The sequence below is a fragment of the Lepidochelys kempii genome, chromosome 1, assembly GCF_965140265.1.
Source record: "Lepidochelys kempii isolate rLepKem1 chromosome 1, rLepKem1.hap2, whole genome shotgun sequence".
Classification (NCBI taxonomy): Eukaryota; Metazoa; Chordata; order Testudines; family Cheloniidae; genus Lepidochelys; species Lepidochelys kempii.
The window spans coordinates 4,585,671-4,610,251 of NC_133256.1; the positions used below are offsets into that span (position 1 = coordinate 4,585,671).

General features: G+C 45.5%; 1 protein-coding gene across 1 annotated transcript; it reads right to left on the reverse strand.

Annotated features, from left to right (window-relative positions):
• Positions 1-22,427: 22,427 nt before the first annotated feature.
• LOC140894846 (olfactory receptor 51G2-like) lies at positions 22,428-23,366 on the reverse strand. Its single transcript, XM_073303607.1, has one exon. The coding sequence runs from the start codon at positions 23,364-23,366 to the stop codon at positions 22,428-22,430; it is 939 nt and encodes a 312-aa protein (XP_073159708.1).
• Between the last annotated feature and the right edge of the window lie 1,215 nt (positions 23,367-24,581).

Here is a 24,581-nt window from a genome sequence, read left to right on the forward strand (position 1 = left end):
TCAGCCTCATCTCAGTCCCTGGAAAAACCAGATAGCAGGTCCTCAAGAAATCAATTCTGAAGCACTTCGAGGAGAGGAAAGTGATCAGGAACAGTCAGCATGGATTCACCAAGGGCAAGTCATGCCTGACTAACCTAATTACCTTCTGTGAAGAGATAACTGGCTCTGTGGATAGGGGGAAAGATGTGGATGTGTTATTCCTTGACTTTAGCAAAGCATTTGATATGGTCTCCCACAATATTCTTACCAACAAGTTAAAGAAGTATGGGCTGGAAGAATGGACTATAAGGCGGATAGAAAGCTGGCTAGATTGTCGGGCTCAAAAGGTAGTGATCAATGGCTCCACGTCTAGTTGGCAGCTGGTATCAAGTGGAGTGCCCCAAGGGTCGGTCCTGGGTCCGGTTTTGTTCAATATCTTCATAAATGATCTGGAGGATGGGGTAGATTGCACCCTCAGCAAGTTTGCAGATGGCACTAATCTGGGAGGAGAGGTAGATACGCTAGAGGGTAGGGATAGATTACAGAGGGACCTAGACAAATTAGAGGATTGGGCCAAAAGAAATCTGATGAGGTTCAACAAGGACAAGTACAGAGTAATGCACTTAGGACGCAAGAATCCAGTGCACCGCTACAGACTGAGGACTGAATGGCAAGGCAGCAGTTCTGCAGAAAAGGACCTAGGGGTTACAGTGGATGAGAAGATGGATATGAGTCAGCAGTGTGCCCTGGTTTCCAAGAAGGCTAACGGCATTTGGGGCTGTATAAGTAGGAGCATTGCCAGCAGATTGAGGGATGTGATCATTCCTCTCTATTTGGCATTGGTGAGGCCTCATCTGGAGTTCTGTGTCCAGTTTTGGGTCCCACACTACAAGAAGGATGTGGAAAAATTGGAAAGAGTCCAGCAGAGAGCAACAAAAATGATGAGGGGGCTGGATGAGGAGAGGCTGAGGGAACTGGTATTGTTTAGTCTGCAGAAGAGAAGAATGAGGGGGGATTTGATAGCTGCTTTCAACTACCTGAAAGGGGGTTCCAAAGACGATGGATCTAGATTGTTCTCAGTGGTAGCAGATGACAGAACAAGAAGTAATGGTCTCAAGTTGCACTGCAGGAGGTTTAGGTTGGATATTAGGAAAAACTTTTTCACTAGGAGAGTGGTGAAGCACTGGAATGCATTACCTAGGGAGGTGGGTTGAATCTCCATCCTTAGAGGTTTTTAAGGCCCGGTTTGACAAAGCCATGGCTGGGATGATTTAGTTCGTGCTGGTCCTGCTTTGAGCAGGGCTTTGGACTAGATGATCTCCTGAGGTCTCTTTCAAGCTGATATTATATGAGTCTATGATTCTATCCAATAGGGTACCTTTGGGTCCATTATCTCCCACAATGACTGTTATCCTAAGCCTTCTAGTTGAATCCCATCTTAATCTAATTTCCATTTCCCAATCCTGAGGCCCAGTTTCCAGTGGGAGCAAGTTGTAAATATTGTAAATAGAACTTGTGATTTTACTCAATATGTATCAGATATCATCTCCTTTATTGGGGAAGGAGTGACAGGAAAAATGTATCATTCAATAGAAATAGCTATACCCAGAGAGAGAGTGAAGATTTTTTGTTGTAAAGAACAAATGCTTCAGATAGATCAGATGGCTGAGCCAGTAATATTGGGGACTCCTATTTTGAAGGTAAATCAGTTCATTTTGGATTTAATGAATGGAGTTCTGTGGCATATATCCGGCTGGATGGAAAGTGTCCTGACAGCAGGGTACATTCCAAGAATAAGTGCCACAGAAGCAGTGGAGGAGATTATACTGGATCAACGGGATGTGGGTAAAGGAGTTTCCCATTGTATGGGTGAAGAATAAAGCAGAATGTGGTAAAATTGAAGCACGTGTGAAAATCATGGGGAACAAAATGCCACCAGAGAGACAATATAAATATCCTGTGCAAGCAGAGGCAGGAATTGAGAAAATAATTGAATCATTAGCACAACAGGGAGTGATTGAAAAGGGGAATTCCACATACAATAGCCCAATTTGGCCCATATTAAAAAGCCTCAGGAGAGTGGAGATTGACAGTGGATTTTAGACAAATTAATAAAACTACCCCCACTATGGCACCAATATTTGCAGATCTAACTCAGGTAATGGCAAGAATACAGAGGGCCCCTAAATGGTTCTCTGTCAGAGATTTGGTAAATATTTTTTTCGCTATCCCATTGTATCCTGATTCCTGGGACTACTTTGCTTCCACTGTTAATGAACAACAGTACTTGTTTAAAATAATTCCCCAGGGCCTACAATGTGCTCCAGCTATTGCGCACCAGCAAGTGATGTGAATGCTGGATCAATTATCCAAAGAGGATCGGGAGAATACGTAGATGACAGATTAGTGGGGCCGGGGGGGGGCACTGAAGAGGAGGTGACTGAGCAGACTAGAAAAGGGTTGAGACTCATCCAGTAAATGGGTTTCAAGGCTACTGAAGAGAAAACCCAACTAGTGCAGAGGAGAGTGAATTATTTGGGGTGGCCCTAGGGCAACAAGGAATTCAGGTAGATTAACAAAAGGTGAAACCGTCAATGCATTTACCAAGGCCAGAGGAGTCTCATGCATTGAGGGTGATGTTAGGAGGGTTTAACTATTCAAGGAAACATATCTGGAATTTTGACTCTATAACTGGACCTTTGTGGCATTTACTAAAAAAGAAAGTAGAATGGGAGTAGGGGCCTGAACAAGAAAAAGCTTTCTGTCATTTAAAACAAGCCTTGATGCAAGCTCCAGCATTGAAATTCCCAGAGATAAACAAACCGTTTGTGATTACGTTGGCAGCAACCCAATAGAGTCTAGTGGCAGCATTGATGCAGGAAATTGACAGGAAATTAATCCCATATGAGTCTAGAAGATTAACCCCTCAGGAGCAGGTTTCATCGGATGCTTATGCTCAAATAAATTGGTTAGTCTCTAAGGTGCCACAAGTACTCCTTTTTTTTTCACGAATATAGACTAACACGGCTGTTACTCTGAAACCTGACACTTCCAGAAACTGAACTAAAGTTAGTTGAAGAAACACCCCTGGTAGATGAAGTGTTAAACCTCAGAGAAAAAGAGGTTTGGTTTGCGTATGGTAGTTCATACCAGGAGAACTCTAAGCCATACATGGGATATGCTGCTGTACAAATTGATGGGGAAACTATTTCTGGTTATATGAGTATGACTTCAGCTCAGGGAGCAGAGGTCAAAGCTCTTAGTGATCTGCTTAACCAGACAAAATAATGTTGCAGACTGTCTTTATGTCTATATGAATTCAGACTTTATGGGACAGAGATTGGGGTTTGGAAAAAGAATAATTGGGAAACAGCTGAGGGGGAAAAAGTTGGTCTAAAGGGAGGACTGGAAATCTATCTATGATTGGTTAAAAAAAACAGGAAAATTAAGAATAAGACATATTAAAGGTCATCAAAACCAAGAAGGGCATGAAAAATATTGGAATGATAAAGCGGATGCTTTAGCTAAATTAGCTGCAAAGTTATGGGAGTTATGGTAGTTACTAGAGCTCAAGCCATAAAACAGGAGGTTAAACCTGAGGAAAGATGGGGAAATTGGAATATACAAGGTGGCTATGCGGTGAATAAGAAAACAGGAGAGGTAAAGTGGGTACCTGACAAACATCAAAGAGAAGAGATTATTAACCTGTGTCACTCTATGGCCCACCAAGGAATAGAGAATACTCTCTTTCAAGTAAAAACAAATTGGATTATGGCCTAAGGTGTGAAAGCACGTAGAAAACTTTGTTAAAAACTGCATAAGGTGTGCAGCAGATGGGAATAGACCATCAAATTCAGGACCCTTGTTCCACAAAGAATTGTGGGATCATGGAGTAGAACACAGATTGATTATATTGATAAATTGCCTAAAACCCAAAGGGGGAATAGTATTTATTAGTGATAGATTCCTTTTCTGGATGCGTGGAGGTGATTCCCACCCGAAATCATACTGCAGAGGCCACTGTCAAATAGTTGTGGGAAGTAGTGTTTAGTAAATATGGAACTCCAAAAGTAATTGATTTAGATAATGGGCCATATTTTGTAGGATAAGTAATTAAAAGTTTATTAAAAGCTTTAGGAATAAAGCAACAACTACATATCCCCTATCATCCTCAATTGTCAGGGACAGTAGAAAGGATGAATGACTTGCAATGACTTCCTCTCAGCCAGGGATACTTAAAAGAAGAGCCCCCTTTGTGGGGTCTCATTAATTCAGTCTTCTCCAAAACACAAACTCTCCTACCCTGCAGCCCTACTGGCTTCTCCCCAGCTGGTCCCCGTGATAGCTCAATCCCTTCCCAACTGAGTGAGGGCAACTGTCCTTCCCTTGCTGGTGTCACCCATGTTGTGGGAGAGGATGCAGCCTGCCCTCCCTCCTAAGCCTCCTCCTGGTTGGCAGCCAGTGATGGGAGCCATGCCCTGCCCTGCACGACAAGGTCCCAGGCCCTTAAATAAACAGAAGCCTGGGATTTCCAAAGCATTAACTACTCCCAGTGACCATCTTTTTCTCTCCCACTAGTTGCTTCTACTGGGACTCTGCCAGCTTCAAAAGTCACAGGAACCTTAAAGGGCCACACCCTGGATCAGGGGTTGACTGACCCCCCTAATCTCTCCTACCCTAAAGGGGACAGTCCCCAACACACCACTTCTAATGACCACTGAATTAGGGTGGACTACCAACCCTGAATTGGGCAGGAGATTCCCAAAATGAAGAGTTCAAGTACCAGTGTGGGGTGAATGACTCCGGAACAGCATTTGTCTGGACGATGGTGTGGATTGCACCCTCAGCAAGTTTGCAGATGACACTAAACTGGGAGGAGTGGTAGATACGCTGGAGGGTAGGAATAGGATACAGAGGGACCTAGACAAATTGGAGTATTGGGCCAAAAGAAATCTGATGAGGTTCAACAAGGACAAGTGCAGAGTCCTGCACTTAGGACAGAAGAATCCAATGCACCGCTACAGACTACGGACCGAATGGCTAGGCAGCAGTTCTGCAGAAAAGGACCTAGGAGTTACAGTGGACGAGAAGCTGGATATGAGTCAAAAGTGTGCCCTTGTTGCCAAGAAGGCCAATGGCATTTTAGGATGTATAAGTAGGGGCATTGCCAGCAGATCGAGGGACGTGATCGTTCCCCTCTATTTGACACTGGTGAGGCCTCATCTGGAGTACTGTGTCCAGTTTTGGGCCCCACACTACAAGAAGGATGTGGAAAAATAGGAGAGAGTCCAGAAGAGGGCAACAAAAATGAGTAGGGGACTGGAACACATGAGTTATGAGGAGAGGCTGAGGGAACTGGGGATGTTTAGTCTACGGAAGAGAAGAATGAGGGGGGATTTGATAGCTGCTTTCAACTAATGTAGTGCCAATCTTTAAAAAAGGGAAGAAGGAGGATCCTGGGAACTACAGGCCAGTCAGCCTCACCTCAGTCCCCGGAAAAAATCATGGAGCAGGTCCTCAAAGAATCAATCCTGAAGCACTTACAGGAGAGGAAAGTGATCAGGAACAGTCAGCATGGATTCACCAAGGGAAGGTCATGCCTGACTAATCTAATCGCCTTCTATGATGAGATTACTGGTTCTGTGGATGAAGGGAAAGCAGTGGATGTATTGTTTCTTGACTTTAGCAAAGCTTTTGACACGGTCTCCCACAGTATTCTTGTCAGCAAGTTAAGGAAGTATGGGCTGGATGAATGCACTATAAGGTGGGTAGAAAGTTGGCTAGATGGTCAGGCTCAACGGGTAGTGATCAATGGCTCCATGTCTAGTTGGCAGCCGGTGTCAAGTGGAGTGCCCCAGGGGTCGGTCTTGGGGCCAGTTTTGTTCAATATCTTCATAAATGATCTGGAGTATGGTGTGGATTGCACTCTCAGCAAATTTGCGGATGATACTAAACTGGGAGGAGTGGTAGATACGCTGGAGGGGAGGGATAGGATACAGAAGGACCTAGACAAATTGGAGGATTGGGCCAAAAGAAATCTGATGAGGTTCAATAAGGATAAGTGCAGGGTCCTGCACTTAGGACGGAAGAACCCAATGCACAGCTACAGACTAGGGACCGAATGGCTCGGCAGCAGTTCTGCAGAAAAGGACCTAGGTGTGACAGTGGATGAGAAGCTGGATATGAGTCAGCAGTGTGCCCTTGTTGCCAAGAAGGCCAATTGGTGTGCAAAATAGTGTAAATCAATAGAAGATGTTTGGATGTGCCCTTCTCCTGTGACTATGGAGGAACAGGATCAATGGCCTATGCAAGGGGTGGACAACTGGGTGTACTGTGTATAAGGTGTTTTGCGGGGAATGTACATATTACTGAGGGCACAATTACACCAGCCCATAACCAAACTATACACATCTATATGCTGCTATCTGGACTTTGGTGCACAAATGGATCTGTGATTCTTATTGCTGTGAATAATCAAACGAGGGCATACTGCCTGATTCCATACCAAGTGGTGAAGCTGGTTTGGACAATATCCCATTTCTCTGTGAACATTCAATGGACTTATGATATGGACAAAAGCAAGCAAAACCTGCAGGGGCAGCTTGTAGCAACTGCCAGCAACTGGACACATAAGATCGTGACCCCGTCGAAGGAGGAGAGGCAGTGTTTTGGGGGTGTCTCGGATGTTGGACCATACTGCAGTGGTCAGGACTCAGTGTTGCTGTGGATTTTGTATTGTTAACTGTACTTGTGTTACGTTGCATAGGGAGATAACCTATAAGTAATGTAGTAAGCCCTCCAAACCCTACAGTGTACTAGACAACCCGGACCCAACCTTCTCGGGCCCGCTATAATGGGAAGTCTGGAACACTAATTGGAATAATGTGATATGCCCGTACGAGAGAAGGTGCAGGGCACTATACTACACAAGGGGCAGTGGGACAAATGGAATAGAGACACCTTCCCTCTTGATGCCTGGCCCTATCAAGAAATGTGTCTCCATATGTCCTATGCTTTTCCAGGGATACCTGGGCAGGAGGATCCCAAAAGGAAAAAAAAGGGGTGGAGTGTTAGGATATAGATATTCAGGCCTGTCTGCAAAGGCCTGTACTTTAAGAATTTAGCTTGTATTCTTATCACTTGGCTAGTTCTAGAGGTATAAAAGAAAGAATCTTTCTGTCTGCACTGTCTGCTGGTGTAAGGGCCTTCTCTTACTGTGACAGTCTGAGGCCCTGTTCTTAGGCTAAGGCCTTTGGCTAAGCAGCAGAGGCAGCCATAAGCTGGGAAGCGACCGGTCACCTCCTCACATTCCGAACTAGTCACATTGAAATAAGGTGCTATTGGGCTGTTAGGATACAATCCTGTCCTGGTAATGCCTATCACCTCCAGAGAAAGGGAAGTGCCTAGAAAATGTAAAAGGAAACTTAGTTTGATAGCATCCTGTCTGGCAAGAACTCACTTATCAATAGCTGGGATGTGAAATCCTCACTTCTGTATTGTTTTGTCATTATAGTTCACACTTTGCCATTGTTTGTTTGTATAATCTCTGTCTGGTTCAGTTATTGTTCCTGTCTGCTGTATAATTAATTTTGCTGGGTGTAAACTAATTAAGGTGGTGGGATATAATTGGTTACATAATCATGTTACAATATGTTAGGATTGGTTAGTTAAATTTCAGGAAAATGATTGGTTAAGGTATAGCAAAGCAGAACTCAAGTTTTACTATATAGCCTGCAGTCAATCAGGAAGTGGGTGGGTGTGTGTGGGGAAAATGGGAACAGGGAATGTGGGTAAGGAAATTGGAATCATGTTTTGCTAAAGGGGGAGATGGGAACAGGGAATGGGGGTAAGGAAATTGGAATCCTGTTTGGCTAAGGGCAGGAATGGGAACAGGGACACAGGTGTAAGGCTCTGTGGTGTCAGAGCTAGGAAGGGGGACACTAAGGAAGGAAACTGGAATCATGCTTGCTGGAAGTTCACCCCAATAAACATTGAATTGTTTGCGCCTTTGGACTTCAGGTATTGTTGCTCTCTGTTCATGAGAGAAGGACCAGGGAAGGAAGTTGGTGAAGGAATAAGCCCCCTGACAATGTGTATACACAAATGGCAAGTGCATGGTGAAAATGGTGATTGTACTTCTCTGTCCTGCTTTTAAGCTATTTATAAACATGTTTCATTGCCTCATTATATATATTTGTTTTATTTTCTCTGCTCCTGAGAGTTCAAATTATGCCACTGCCTCTTTGCAGCACATGGGATAAATTTTCAGGGTCTGGTTCTGAATTCAGTAACATTGACTGCAACGGCATCACACCAGGTTTACATGTGTAAATTCGATCGGAAGTGGGCTCTATTAACTTTCCCTTGTCAAATGTTCCCAATGATGCACTCTGACCCCCAAGAATACCTCCAAGAAAAGTTGAAGTGCTTTGCCTGGCCAATGTTGACTGAATCCAGAGATTTCGATCATCGTACAGTCTTAGAATCATAGAATATCAGGGTTGGAAGGGACCCCAGAAGGTCATCTAGTCCAACCCCCTGCTCGAAGCAGGACCAATTCCCAGTTAAATCATCCCAGCCAGGGCTTTGTCAAGCCTGACCTTAAAAACCTCTAAGGAAGGAGATTCTACCACCTCCCTAGGTAACGCATTCCAGTGTTTCACCACCCTCTTAGTGAAAAAGTTTTTCCTAATATCCAATCTAAACCTCCCCCACTGCAACTTGAGACCATTACTCCTCGTTCTGTCATCTGCTACCATTGAGAACAGTCTAGAGCCATCCTCTTTGGAACCCCCTTTCAGGTAGTTGAAAGCAGCTATCAAATCCCCCCTCATTCTTCTCTTCTGCAGGCTAAACAATCCCAGCTCCCTCAGCCTCTCCTCATAACTCATGTGTTCCAGTCCCCTAATCATTTTTGTTGCCCTTCGCTGGACTCTCTCCAATTTATCCACATCCTTCTTGAAGTGTGGGGCCCAAAACTGGACAAAGTACTCCAGATGAGGCCTCACCAATGTCGAATAGAGGGGAACGATCACGTCCCTCGATCTGCTCGCTATGCCCCTACTTATACATCCCAAAATGCCATTGGCCTTCTTGGCAACAAGGGCACACTGCTGACTCATATCCAGCTTCTCGTCCACTGTCACCCCTAGGTCCTTTTCCGCAGAACTGCTGCCTAGCCATTCGGTCCCTAGTCTGTAGCTGTGCATTGGGTTCTTCCGTCCTAAGTGTAGGACCCTGCACTTATCCTTATTGAACCTCATCAGATTTCTTTTGGCCCAATCCTCCAATTTGTCTAGGTCCTTCTGTATCCTATCCCTCCCCTCCAGCGTATCTACCACTCCTCCCAGTTTAGTATCATCCGCAAATTTGCTGAGAGTGCAATCCACACCATCCTCCAGATCATTTATGAAGATATTGAACAAAACCGGCCCCAGGACCGACCCTTGGGGCACTCCACTTGATACCGGCTGCCAACTAGACATGGAGCCATTGATCACTACCCGTTGAGCCCGACAATCTAGCCAGCTTTCTACCCACCTTATAGTGCATTCATCCAGCCAATACTTCCTCAACTTGCTGACAAGAATACTGTGGGAGACCGTGTCAAAAGCTTTGCTAAAGTCAAGAAACAATACATCCACTGCTTTCCCTTCATCCACAGAACCAGTAATCTCATCATAAAAGGCGATTAGATTAGTCAGGCATGACCTTCCCTTGGTGAATCCATGCTGGCTGTTCCTGATCACTTTCCTCTCATGCAAGTGCTTCAGGATTGATTCTTTGAGGACCTGCTCCATGATTTTTCCAGGGACTGAGGTGAGGCTGACTGGCCTGTAGTTCCCAGAATCCTCCTTCTTCCCTTTTTAAAAGATTGGCACTACATTAGCCTTTTTCCAGTCATCCGGGACTTCCCCGGTTCGCCACGAGTTTTCAAAGATAATGGCCAATGGCTCTGCAATCACAGCCGCCAATTCCTTCAGCACTCTCGGATGCAACTCGTCCGGCCCCATGGACTTGTGCACGTCCAGCTTTTCTAAATAGTCCCTAACCACCTCTATCTCCACAGAGGGCTGGCCATCTCTTCCCCATTTTGTGATGCCCAGCGCAGCAGTCTGGGAGCTGACCTTGTTAGTGAAAACAGAGGCAAAAAAAGCATTGAGTACATTAGCTTTTTCCACATCCTCTGTCACTAGGTTGCCTCCCTCATTCAGTAAGGGGCCCACACATTCCTTGGCTTTCTTCTTGTTGCCAACATACCTGAAAAGAAACCCTTCTTGTTACTCTTGACATCTCTGGCTAGCTGCAGCTCCAGGTGCGATTTGGCCCTCCTGATTTCATTCCTACATGCCCGAGCAATATTTTTATACTCTTCCCTGGTCATATGTCCAACCTTCCACTTCTTGTAAGCTTCTTTTTTATGTTTAAGATCCGCTAGGATTTCACCATTAAGCCAAGCTGGTCGCCTGCCATATTTACTATTCTTTCGACTCATCGGGATGGTTTGTCCCTGTAACCTCAACAGGGATTCCTTGAAATACAGCCAGCTCTCCTGGACTCCTTTCCCCTTCATCTCTTCATCATTCTCTTCATCATTACAGGACCTGCACCCTCTACCCATCCAAGGGACAGTAGGTATTTGGGAAGTTAACACAGACCGTTTTTTCTGCTGGGCGTGGAGGGATTGGCGTATAAAATGGGTGAATAGCGCAAACACTGGGTTGGCACTAATATCCAGTTGAGTGTGCTAGTTACTTCAGCCATGCTTGTGTAAGAGGTGATGGAGGTAAATTATGTAAAAACCACTATTTCACTCCCCTTTCCTGCACCTCAGCTCTACTCTTTGCTGAAACAGAGACCAGCAGTTCCGTTCTCTCAGGACTTTTTGGAAAGTCTTGCACAGATATTGTAGAGTTATTGTGTGCACGGCCCTGAATGTTCACTGAACAAAGAGTTAATAGCACAAACCCATTTCAAACAGTATGTGGAGCACTTCTGAAACACTTTCTAAAGCAAAAGCCATTAAGTAGTAAAGTTACCACTGCTCCTTCTTGTAGTGACTCCAACAACTCTGCTGCTGGCTTTCAATATGTGTGCATGTCATGAAATTGTTTTTGTAATATTTTATTACAGTGAAAAGTTTTGTCATAACATTTACACAGCCGTACTTTGACACACACATGTCAACCACAGGTACTGAACCCAGCAGGACCTATTGAGTAGCCAGAGTGCTCAATGCTACATCCGCAGTGTGTTGTAGCCCAGGGCCCAGTCTGAGGGTGGGAGAATGGCCGGAGTTCACCCCATGAGAGGGCAGGGTATGAGTCCTGTCATTTGGCACTCAGAAACCAGAGAAGAGGCAGAGATGAACGTAGCCCTGTAGCTCTGAGGGGTATCTTCAGGGCAGAAGTGCTAGAACCTTCAGCCAGTCAGGAAACAGAAATATGCCCTATAGGACCTGTTACCAAAGATCAAAGCAGCTCTGAAGTCCTGCATCCACAATCAAGTCAAAGAATAAAATTGTTGAAAATGCATTTTCTGATTAAATTTCCAGGAGAAAATAAACCTGAGGCAATTGGGGAACAAGTCACTGATATTCTGTGGGGTCTCCTTTTGCTCAGCCCCTGGCAGAATTGGGCCCAGAGCACACGGCACCTGTAGAAATGGGACCCCTTGAGAAATTGTGACTCAGGGCATTGGGGTTTTAACACTCCCAACTCACTTTGAATGTCAAATTTCTGTGTAGCTTAAATTACTCACTGTGAAACATGGGCAGATGGAGGGGAGGGGTTCCCAAGCTACCTAGCGCTGCCTGCCCTCCAGCCCCATCACTGAGTCACCACGACAGCCCAGCTGTGTCCTCTGCCTCTGCACAGAACATCTGCAAATGTAAACAGCTTCCAGCCTTTCCCCTCCACTTCACATTTTAAAGACAGCGAAACCTGGCAACATACCCAATTCCTGCTGGAAGAGGAGCCGCTGACACCAGAGGTCTTCATCCTAAAGGACAAAGCGTCATTGGAGCGGTCGCACGGGCAACAGGCAGTCTCTGTTCAGGCAGGAAGGCAACCGTCTTTATGAAGCATGTTTACACAGTCCCCTGGGGGCCACTTGACCATCAGGGAACCTCAGCTGCTCGGCTTAGTTTGCACCAGCTTTAAACCCCGAGAGAACCAACCGCAAAGTGCAGGAGGCGAAATCACAGGGAATGCATGATGTTGCCACCCAATTGGACTGCAGAACCAGCCCTGCTGCAGGGTCTATTCCTGCAACTGGGGCTTATCATCACTGTTAGTCACATGGCTACCTTGAGGGCGGTTGAGTGGTAATGATGATGCTGTCACAGCTGTGATCTTGCTGAAATAAAATAGATTGATAATATTAATATAGGAGCAGATTTTTCCCCAGCAGCCCCTTTCCTGCATTACAAACCCAGGGTGCAGGCCAGAGAAGGGCGATTCCACAAGGCTGCATATATGGAAATTTCCCTCAGATTCTTCCAGTAGGGGAGCTCCCTTCCCTTCTCCTTGAGGACTGAAATGCGGACCCAGGATCCAGGAATCCCCAAAGTTATACCCACGTCTCAGTGATCCACTGGGAGCTAGGCCCCCCACCCACAATATCTGGGCCTCCCCAACTGCTCTAGGACCCTCTCCAGCTCCCTGCTAGCTCATCAGAGTTGTGCTACCAGGGCCTGTCACAATAGCCCACAGAGATCGGGAGAGTGGTTGGTGTAGCTGAAGGGCACAAATCCTCAGCCATAGACTGGTCAGGACGTTTTGACCTTTCCATACCCAGAGTGCAGCCAGAGACTCCACCAGTGCAAACTTCATTTATTTTATGAAGGAGAAGCAGATAAAAAGCCCCAATTTCTCTTTGGGATCCAGGCAGCTGCAGCTGGGCAGCATCATGGCAGTTGAACTTTTAGAGAAAAATGATCCATTTTCTATGAAAACACACCCCAGATAATGGATGAAAAGGAAACATTTTAGTTTGGGTAATACTCTTTTTGTGTGTGAGGGCAAGGAGGGGTGGGGACCTCTCGGTTTTCCAGCCCAGCTCTAGCTTGAACCGTGAGCCTCTGTCCCTCGTCCTACAGGATCACACCCCTAGGTGGCAGCACTAGCCCCGATTAGCTTGTCACCATGCTATTCCCAGGTAGTAAGTGTTTTATGAATACAGGACATAGACACTCAGAGAGAGAGACCAATAGACTACTTTCATGTGTGAAATGATGTTCCATTTCCATGACTACTCATGCATTTGACTTTGAAATCCACTTCCTGCAAACCCTCATCATGCCTGAATGACAGATCTGGGGTCACTATGTACTAGAGATGGAGAGTTCAGGGAATTAACAAATTCTATACCGATCCCAATGCCCTTTACCACTCCGGATGCAGGCTACAGACTGACAGAACAGCACCTGAAGAGAACCAGTCAGCTATTAACCCAGGGACAGAGGAGCTACCCAACTTAATTTACTGACAAATGATTGAATATGGGCTGAGATGCTGCAATCGTTTCAGGTTCTGAACAAACCCTGACGACAGACACTACATTTTAAGTCTCACTCTAACCTGAAAAATCATCTCTGAAAGATGATGAGACAGGAAGGAATGGGTTGGCATGTGTGTACTAAAGAGCAAATGTGTAAATGTTATGCCAGAACTTTTCATTATAATACAAATATTGCAAGCCAAATGTTCATGACATGCATATATATTGAAAGCCAACAGTAGAGTTGTTGGAATCTCTACAGGAAGGAGCAATGGTAACTTTAGTGCATAAAGGCTTTTGCTTTAGAAAGTATTTCAATAGTATTCCAAATAGTGTTTCTAATGGGCTTGAGCTATTAACTCTTTGTTCAGTGAACAGTTGTATGATTCTGTCTCCTGGTAATTGACCAGAAGCTGTTTGTAACACTTACATTCAGGGTCACGAACAAAATCACTCTGCAATACCTGTGCAAGTCTTTACAAAATGTCCTGACAGAACAGAACCGCTGGTGAGTGTTTCAGTAAAAAGTAGAGCTGAGGTGCAGGAAAGAAGAGTGTAATAGTGTTCTATATCATTGTGGCAGGTTGGATCACAGAAAGCCCCTTGGGAACTGCCACCTCTGAGTCCGTTTTCCCTGGCACCTTGGGACTTTAGTAGACTGCCTGGTTTGAGCCAGACACACTAGCCTGCTACAAACTCAGACCCATGTTTGAACAACGTCCCCCAAAAGCTGCAGTCTTAACTGAAAACAGCTTGAGAAGTGTTCCTGTCTCCAACTCTCAGATTCCGAGCTCCTAATGGGGCTGAAACCCCAAATAAATCCATTTTACCCTATATAAAGAATATACAGGGTAAATTCATAAATTGTTCGCCCTCTATAACATTGATAGAGAGAGATGCACAGCTGTTTGCTCCCCCACTCCCAGTATTAAAACATACTCTGGGTTAATTAATAAGTAAAAAAGTGATTTTATTAAATACAACAAATAGGATTTAAGTGGTTCCAAGTAATAACAGACAGAACAAAGTGAATTACCAAGCAAAAGAAAATAAAACATGCAAGTCTAAGCTTAGTACAGTAAGAAAGTGACTACAGATGAAATCTCACCCTCAGCGATGTTCCAATAAGTTTCTTTTACAGACTAGTCTCTTTCTAGTCTGGGTCCAGCAATCACTTACACCCTATGATTACTGTCCTTTGTTCCAGTTTCTTTCAGGTATCCTTTGGGGGTGGAGAGACTACCTCTTGAGCCAGCTGAAGACAAAATGGAGGGGTCTCCCAGGAGCTTAAATTGACTTTCTCTTGTGGGTGGAGATCCCCTCCTCTCTCCTATGCAGAATCCAATATACCCCAAATTAAAAAAAAACCAGTAAAATAACTAAAAAAGAATCTCCATGGCTTAACAACCAAGTAAAAGAATCAGTGAGAGATAAAAAGGCATCTTTTAAAAAGTGGAAGTCAATTCCTAGTGAGGTAAATAGAAAGGAGCATAAACACTGCCAGATTAAGTGTAAAAATGTAATAAGAAAAGCCAAAAAGGAGTTTGAGGGACAGATAACCAAAAACTCAAAAGGTAATAACAAAATGTTTTTTAAGTCCATCAAAAGCAGGAAGCCTTCTAAACAACAGTGGGGTCCCTGGACAATCGAGATACAAAAGGAACACTTAAAGATGATAAAGTCATTGCAGAGAAACTAAATGAATTTTTTGCTTCAGTCTTCACGGCTGAGGACGTTAGGGAGATTCTCAAACCTGAGCCGTCCTTTGTAGATGACAAATCTGAGGACTTGGCACAGTTTGAAGTGTCACTAGAGGAGGTTTTGGAATTAATTGAGAAACTTAACAGTAACAAGTCACCGGGACCAGATGGCATTCGCCCAAGAGTTCTGAAAGAACTCAAATGGGAAATTGCGACACTATTAACTATGTTTTGTAACCTGTCCTTTAGTACCCAATGACTGGAAGATAGCTAATGTAAAGCCAATATTTAAAAAGGGCTCTAGAGGTGATCCCGGCAATTACAGACTGGTAAGTCTAACGTCAGTACCGGGAAAATTAGTTGAAACAATAGTAAAGATTAAAATTGTCAATTACATAAAAGAACATAAATTGTTGGGCAAAAGTCAACATGGTTTCTGTAAAGGGATATCATGTCTTACTAATCTATTTCGTGACTATTTAGAAAAGCTGGATGTGCACAAGTCCATGGGGCTGGATGCGTCGTATCCGAGAGTGCTAAAGGAGTTGGCGGGTGTAATTGCGGAGCCATTGTCCATTATCTTTGAAAACTCATGGCTATCCGGGGAAGTCCCGGACAACTGGAAAAAGGCTAATGTAGTGCCCATCTTTTAAAAAGGGAAGAAGGAGGATCCTGGGAACTACAGGCCAGTCAGCCTCACCTCAGTCCCTGGAAAAATCATGGTGCAGTTCCTTAAGGAATCAATTCTGAAGCACTTAGATGAGAGGAAAGTGATCAGGAACAGTCAGCATGGATTCACCAATGGCAAGTCATGCCTGACTCATCTAATTGCATTCTATGATGAGATAACTGGTTCTGTGGATGAAGGGAAAGCAGTGGACGTGTTGTTCCTTGATTTTAGCAAAGCTTTTGACACTGTCTCCCACAGTATTCTTGTCAGCAAGTTAAAGAAGTATGGGCTGGATGAATGCACTATAAGGTGGGTAGAAAGTTGGCTAGATTGTCGGGCTCATAGAATCATAGAATATCAGGGTTGGAAGGGACCTCAGGAGGTCATCTAGTCCAACCCCCTGCTCAAAGCAGGACCAATCCCCAATTTCCAGTTTTTCCACATCCTTCTTGTAGTGTGGGGCCCAAAACTGGACACAGTACTCCAGGTGAGGCCTCACCAGTGTCGAATAGAGGGGAAAGATCACGTCCCTCGATCTGCTGGCAATGCCCCTACTTATACATCCCAAAATGCCATTGGCCTTCTTGGCAACAAGGGTACACTGTTGACTCATATGCAGCTTCTCATCCACTGTCACCCCTAGGTCCTTTTCCGCAGAACTGCTGCCTAGCCATTCGGTCCCTAGTCTGTAGTCGTACATGGGATTCTTCTGTCCTAAGTGCAGGACTCTGCACTTGTCCTTGTTGAACCTCATCAGATTTCCTTTGGCCCAATCCTCCAATTGTCTGGGTCCCTCTGTATCCTATCCCTGCCCTCCAGCGTATCTACCACTCCTCCCAGTTTAGTGTCGTCTGCAAACTTGCTGAGGGTGCAATCCACATCATCCTCCAGATCATTTATGAAGATATTGAACAAAACCGGCCCCAGGACCGACCCTTGGGGCACTCCGCTTGATACCAGCTGCCAACTAGACATGGAGCCTTTGATCACTACCCGTTGAGCTGCTCAGTCAGGGCGGGTAGCTGAGGAAGGAGGTCGCCCAGTGGAGGCTCCAGCCCAGGAGCAGTGGCGACTCGTACAGGAGGGAGCCGAGGGGCCAAGAAGTGTGACCAGATACTGGCAGCTGTGGGAACTCCAGGGAGTGCAGGGGGCTGAGAAACCTGAAGACCCTGATGCCACAGGGACTGCTAAGTTTGGAGAACTGGTAGGAAGTGACCCAGGAAAGGGAAGGGAGTGGTATCTCCTACCACTCTGAGGGCAGCCTGTTGTGGTAGGATTCCCGCTGACCCGGGACAGATCATACCGTCAATGACAGGGCCCTGGGTTGGAGCCAGTGAAGGTTAACCACCTCCCCTAACCACCCCGCCCTTTTTTCTGATGATGTAGTTCACCGACCTCTCTCTTACCTCAAAGGAGATAGATGAACTCCAGCCGCAGGGCCGCACTCTCCTACGAGGGGAAGAGGACTTAGAAGGGCTCTGGACCTCAGGCCACACTGCTTTAGGTGCGTACTATAGAGACTCCGGCTGCTAGGCCACGCTATCCCACCAGGGGAAGACAGTTTTGGGAGACTCTGGACATTGGGCCACGCTACTTTAGGAGTGCATTATAGAGATTCTGGCCGCTAGGCTTCGCTATCCCACCATGGCAAGAAGATTTAGAGGGACTCTGGACATTGGCCCATACAGCCCTGACTACAGGAGAGGTTGTAAACCAGGGTAAAAGCCGGAAGGTGTGGTTAACCTCGCCCCACCCCTGGAATCAAAGGAGTTGACAAGGTACAAAACCCGCCACAGGGTGTAACGTCACAATAATTTTCCAATTTTTCAAAAAAATCCTGAGAGAACAGAATGGCTTAGTCTGTGTTTCAGCAAAGTCTAGAGATGTGGTGCAATAAAGAGGTGTGTGATGCATGGCTAGAAAGGGTTGAACATCCTGCAAAATAAACAACCCACAGAAGACAGGTGGGGAGGTAATGTTTGTGTTTTTGTATATTTACATTTGTATAAGTAGCATGGAAAATGTAATCAACGGCCCCTGTCAGTGCTGTATTCTGATAATTCGGAGGTCAAAAGAACATCCTATCATGTAAATGAATTGTAAACACGGGATATCTCAGTATTCATCTCTCTTTGAAATGTACTGTGAATGGCGGAGAACAAGCAAATTACCTTATGTTAATTTGTATAGCTAAGTAATGGTGATAGACCTCCTTCAAAGTCATCCTAATGACCTTTTGTTCCCTGAGGAATTCCAAATTGTCAAAAGACAGCAAATTATATAAAAGATCCTTGGGTCCTGATTCTGTCATCTCAGATCTGCTTAGACTTCATCAGGGGAAGTTTGAGTTGCAAGACTGAGGTCCCAGGTATGCTTGTACGCCCTGAATATGAGATTTGGACATTAAACTATGACCTATGAACTGAATTATAAAGGAACTCTTTGCAGCTATGAAGCTCACCATCTCTGTGATGAAACTGCACCTCAGTGAACTGAACTCATGTCTGGATGTATAGTGATATTTTAACCGTACTCTCTCTCTCTCTCTTGTTTTTTAATACATTTTAGTTTAGTTAATGAGTGTCTGTCTGGTATCTCAGAAGTAAATCTGGCATTAGATAGGGCTCAGACAAATGATTCTCTAGAGCAAATTAAAGTTGGTGATCAGGTTAAAGCCCTAACTGAGGAAGGAAAGGATACAGTCTTGGTGAGTGATGAACTGTTGGCTAGTAAAGCCTGGAAAAGTAAGCCTGACCCAGGTAAAAGTGGTGTGTTTAAAGTAGCTCATGTAATAAGACACTATTTGTGGAAAACAGCAATTTATCCGTTAAGGGAGGGGAAGGCAAAAAAAGTTTAGAAGAGCATAAGCAGCCTTCTGAGCTGATGGCTTTGTCTAATCAGCAATTTAGGAAGGCAAGGTTAGTGGAACAAGAGTATCCCTATATCTTACCTGTTACCAGTGTGGAGAATTGTGACAGTGAAGGAAATGTTCCTCTGTCTGTTAGGCGTAATGACTTGACCATGAAGGGAGCTACCCCAATCTCCAAGCAATTGTCCCTGAACAGCCCTGTGTGCTGTGACAAGGGGAATGAGATCCCAAGCTGGTTGTCTCTTAAAGGAGAATGTTTCTCCAGGTCGAGGTCCTTTCAGCTGAGAGAGACCCCCTCATTTGGGACCATTTAAGCAGAGTTCTGCTCACCTTTGTTCATACAATAAAGAAAATAACATTGATAACAACATTTCACTAACCCTGCATTCAGTACGACAGTGATTTGTAACCCAACAGCAGCCAAAGTAGATCACTTTGAGCAATACCGCACTATCAGCTGGACATCTAGGCAGACTGTGTGTGTTCATGTAAATACCATTTGCTTCTGAAGTCTCTACCACTCCGAGCTAGTCATCGGGGGGGGACTCATTCAGACCCTCCTTAAAAAGTCTTATGAACCAAACATATGCCAGGGTCGCCTGCCAGAGAAGGGGACGGGGCTCATTTACCCAGGTGGTCGCTTCCAAGCTTATGTCCCTATCGGTCACATTTGCCCATTTTGCATCACACTGGGAGTTCATATGGAGTTGCTTGCCAACTGTGACCCTGCCCGGCACCCTGGATGATGGATTTGCCCCTCCATAGATTCAGGAGAAAAAGCATGACTCAGCGTTATCATCTGGAAAAGGAATTGTTCTTGGGCTCCTATTTAGTGATCTCACAGGAGTTTAATTCCCTGAGTTTCTGGTAATCTCAGCATGCTGAGCTGCCAACTGCCCCCTCTCCAACCACTAGCCCCAGAGAGGAAGGATGGTTCAGGGCTTAAAGTGCTAGCCTGGGACTCAGAAGAACTGGCTTCAGTTCCAGCCTCTTCCACTGACTTCTTCTGTGGCCTTGGGCAACTCACTTAGTCCCTCTGTGCCTCAAAAATATGTTTTTTTTTAATATGGCTCAATGTAAAAGTGTACATCTGGGAACAAGGGACGCAGGCTATCCTTACTGGATGGGGGACGTGATCCTGGGAAGCAGTGACTCTGAGAAAGACCTGCACGTCATAGTGGATAATTATCTGAAAATGAGCTCTTAGTGGTGTGCAATGGCTGAAAAAACCCATGAAATCCAGGATGTACAACCAGGGGAATCTCAAGTAGAAGCAGAGAGGATATTTTACCTTGGTATTTGGCACAGCTGGGAGCACTGCTGGGATATTGCATCCTGTTCTATTGTTTACAGTTCAAGGAAGACATGGATAAATTGGAGGGGGGTCAGAGAACAGCTAAGAGAATGATTAAAGGATTAGAAAACCTGCCTTAGAGTGATACACTGAAGAAGCTCAATCTGTTTAGCTTAACGGAAAGGGGTGTTAATGTTAAGAGGTGACTTGACCAAAGTCTGTAAGAGCCTGCATGAGGAACAAACATTTAACAATGGGCTCTTCAGCCTAGCAGAGACATGATCCAATGGCTGGCAGATGAATCAGACACATTCAGAAAGGAACTAAAGTGTTTTTTTTTCTTTTTTTTTAAGAATAAGGGTAATTAACCATAAAAAAAATTTACCAAGGACTGTGGTTGATTCTCCATCACTGACAATTGTTAAATCAAGGCAGTATGTTGCTCCAATAGGAGTCTCCTCTAGGAGTTATTTCGAGGGAGGTCTCTGGCCTCCGCTATACAGAGGTTCAGACTAAGGGATCACAATGGTGCCTTCCAGCCTTGGAATCTGCTTAGTGGTGTTAACAACATTGGCCTACAGCATGGGGTGTTGTACTGATGAATATGTTACAGATCGAGAGGTACTCAGATGCTACAATAATTTGGGCCATAGATAAGTGCCTCTCCTACCCCCCAGCCCCATGCTCCTCTTTAACTCAAAAGCCCCCAGTGACATCCTTGCTGGGGTCTGCGTTGGTTCAGGGTTGCAGCATCCCCTGCTTCTTACTTTCCCCTTACACCCTACCCCCCTGTTCCTCCCCTTATCCTGAGGCCCTTCCCCCGTTCCTCCTCTTCACCTCAAGCCCCTGGCCCCAGCCTGGCCGGAGCCGGGTTGTGGTAAGAATTGGCCAGGGAGCCCAGGCCATTGTTGGGAGCCCTGGACTCCCCACCTTTAATTTGTGGTGTGTCCTGGTGGGTGGGAACACAGGCTGGGGGCTGTTCTTAGATTCTTAGGCCCAAGGAAGGTGAATTGAGAATCATAGAATCATAGAATATCAGGGTTGGAAGGAACCTCAGGAGGTCATCTAGTCCAACCCCCGGCTCAAAGCAGGACCAATCCCCAGTTAAATCATCCCAGCCACGGCTTTGTCAAGCCTGACCTTAAAAACTTCTAAGGAAGGAGATTCTACCACCTCCCTAGGTAACGCATTCCAGTGTTTCACCACCCTCCTAGTGAAAAAGTTTTTCCTAATATCCAACCTAAACCTCCCCCACTGCAACTTGAGACCATTACTCCTTGTCCTGTCATCTTCTACCACTGAGAATAGTGTAGAACCATCCTCTTTGGAACCACCTCTCAGGTAGTTGAAAGCAGCTATCAAATCCCCCCTCATTCTTCTCTTCTGCAGACTAAACAATCCCAGTTCCCTCAGCCTCAGTCTCATCAGGGCTCTCTGGACATCTCTTACCACAGCAAGGCTCCAGCTTCCAGCCTGGGCAGGGTCAGGGCCATGGGGGAAGTGGAGGAGCAGAGGGTGGTGCCTCAGAGGGAAGAAGAGCAGCAGGGGTGGTGCTGAGCTGGGATAGGAACTAGCCAGCTCTCTGTATGGGAGCTGAAGTCATTGTCACACCTTTCCATTATGGGGACAGAACAAAGGGAGGGTAGGGGAGAGAATATGGGCCAGAGTCTCTTTCCAGGATTCAAGTGTGTCAGACGTCCACTCACACACGCAACTCTGCTCTGCTTCAATGGGCAGTGGGCTCAGCGAGTGTGCGGTGTGCAGAACCAGCAATAAGGAGGGAGGGGGCTGCCTCAATGGCCTCTCCCAGGGCTCCTGCATTAATCATGTTTCTGACATGATTTAGTCACAAGCACCTTTCTGAGGCTGTAGGGGAAGGTTGGGTGTCAGTGCCCCTTGAATGGCCCCTGTCCACAGCTGCTGTAGCCCTCATGGTTCACACAGCACCCAGAGCTCTCAGGAAGAAGCAGGACTGAGACTGCAGAACAGCTCTTCAGCTTTTTTCATGGCCCCTGGATGTTTAACCAGAGATGGGACAATGACAGGCCAGATGAAATGGGAAACAACATTCACATCCCTTCTCTTTATTGATGCTATCAACAGGAATTCTGAGGTCAGAGCAGCCAAGGATACAGCTCTTTATGGGCCAACATCCCACCAGTACCCTGGCTCTCCAGAAACACAATAACTTTATTAATCTCACTGCTTCCCTTGGCCTCCTTCCCCCTTTGCATTGTCCTCCCTCCCCAGTGGATGGGGGCACCCCTCTCCCGTTGCGCCAGGGCTTAGACCTCATCTGAACCTCTCTATAGAGTCGAGATAAGTAGCTCATATCATCCCATGTGGAATAGGTGGCCCGTGCTTTTTTTTGTCTCCCATGTCACCAGTGCTGTAGCCGGGGGATGAAGTGACCCGTTACTTGAAGAAGACCCTGATTATCCTTGCACGAAGGTGTTTGCTTTTCACGCTGTACACGATTGGGTTCATCAGGGGTGGGACCAGTAGGTAGACATATCCCAGGACAATCTGAAGCGAGTGAGAAGAGCTATTCCCGAATCTGTGTATCACTGGCAAGCCGAGCATTGGTGTGTAGAAAAGCAGGACAGCGCAGAGGTGGGAGACACAGGTGTTCAGGGCCCTGAGGGACTCCACATGTGATGTGATGCTCAACACTGTTCTGAGGATCCTCACATAAGAGAGGAAGATGAGCAGCGAGTCTAACCCCACTGTCAAGAGTGCAATAGACAAGCCATAGATGCTGTTGACTCTGATATCTGAACAAGCTAACTTCATGACCTCTTGGTGCACACAGAAGGAATGGGAGAGGACATTAGCTCGACAGTATTGGAACCGTTTCAGGAGAAAGGGGAGTGGGAATATTAGGGCCACTGCCCTTAGCACAAACAGCTGTCCCATCTTGGCTATTCTTGGCAGGTTTAAGACGGAAGCATATCTTAGGGGGTTGCAGATTGCGACAAAGCGGTCAAAGGCCATCAACAAGAGCATGGACGATTCAATGTATGAAAGTGAGTGGATGAAGAACAGCTGGGCAAAACAGGCATCGAGGCAGATCTCCCTAGAGTTAAACAAGAATATGCCCAGTATCGTTGGCATGGTGGCTACTAATAAGCCAAGGTCTGTGATGGCCAGCATGGAAAGGAAAATGTACATGGGCTCATGAAGGCTTGGATCTGTTTTTATAATGAACAGAATGACCGAATTTCCTACTATCGAAATAAGATACATTAAGCAGAAGGGGATAGAGATCCAGAGATGGACGTCTTCCTGCCCAGGTATCCCAGTGAGAAGGAACACTGCAGAGTTGGATTTAGTGTCATTGAGAGCTGACATCATGGACTGGGCAGGTCCGAGGAATTTTCAATTTTCCTTCCTGAAAGGAGAAAGTACAGGAGACTAGAAGATATTTAATGAGACACCTTTCTGCTCTGAGTGCAAGTCTAGAGATTCCCAGGAGCTCAAGGAAGATCAGCAAAAACATAGTATTGGGAAGATAGGCATTGTAAGACTGGATCATACCTGTAGCCCATCTAGCTCAGTATCCAGTGTGCAGTTCTAGATGCTGGAGAGGAAGGTGGAAGAAGCCCTGTAATAGGGAGCTATGAGATAACCTGCTTCCAGAGAAAGTTTCCCCCTGACACCCACTAGTTAGACATATTTTGTGGCGTAAATCAAGAAGATTTAGATCCCTTCCAAGTCTTTTTTAAAACAGTCCTCACTACTGTAATTGGATTTTCTGGTAACCCATATAAACATAGGTTTCAGAGTAACAGCCGTGTTAGTCTGTATTCGCAAAAAGAAAAGGAGTACTTGTGGCACCTTAGAGACTAACCAATTTATTAGAGCATAAGCTTTCGTGAGCTACAGCTCACTTCAAAGTGAGCTGTAGCTCACGAAAGCTTATGCTCTAATAAATTGGTTAGTCTCTAAGGTGCCACAAGTACTCCTTTTCTTTTTTCTATATAAACATCCTGTCCCTCTTTGAATCCTGCTAACCTCTTGGCCCCATTGATATCTTGTTGGGAGTCTGGCAGCCTACTTGAGCACTGTATGATTTTACAATTGTGACCTTCACACAGACACCCTTTCTGGCCCTCCACTTCTGAGTGTGGCCCATTGTATCATGACCTGTATAAACACATGGCAAGTGCACTGAAAACGGCTACTGTATTTATCTGTCCTGCTTTTAAGCTATTTATAAACATGTTCCATTGCCTCATTGTAGATATATATTTATATTCTCCACTATTGAGACTCCAAATCATGCAAGTTTCAGTGCATATTTGGCAAGTTACCAGCTAACACTGATAGTTACTTTAGCTGGGTGGGGAAAGGGGCTGGCATCAGAGATGGCTGAATAGTGAAAACACTAGGTTTGCGCTAATATCCAGTTGAGCGTGCAACTTATTTCAGCTATGCTTATGTGACAGGTGATGTGCATAAATGTTATATAACCACTTTTACACTCCCCTTTCTTTGTAGTGCAGTGGGCTAGCTTGCCTTTATCATATTCACTGCTTTGCATGATATGCTACTTTGCATTACATTCAG

Bases quoted from the DNA above. Each gene is read 5' to 3' on its own strand.
- LOC140894846 (XM_073303607.1), bottom strand. From the start codon at position 23,366: ATGATGTCAGCTCTCAATGACACTAAATCCAACTCTGCAGTGTTCCTT.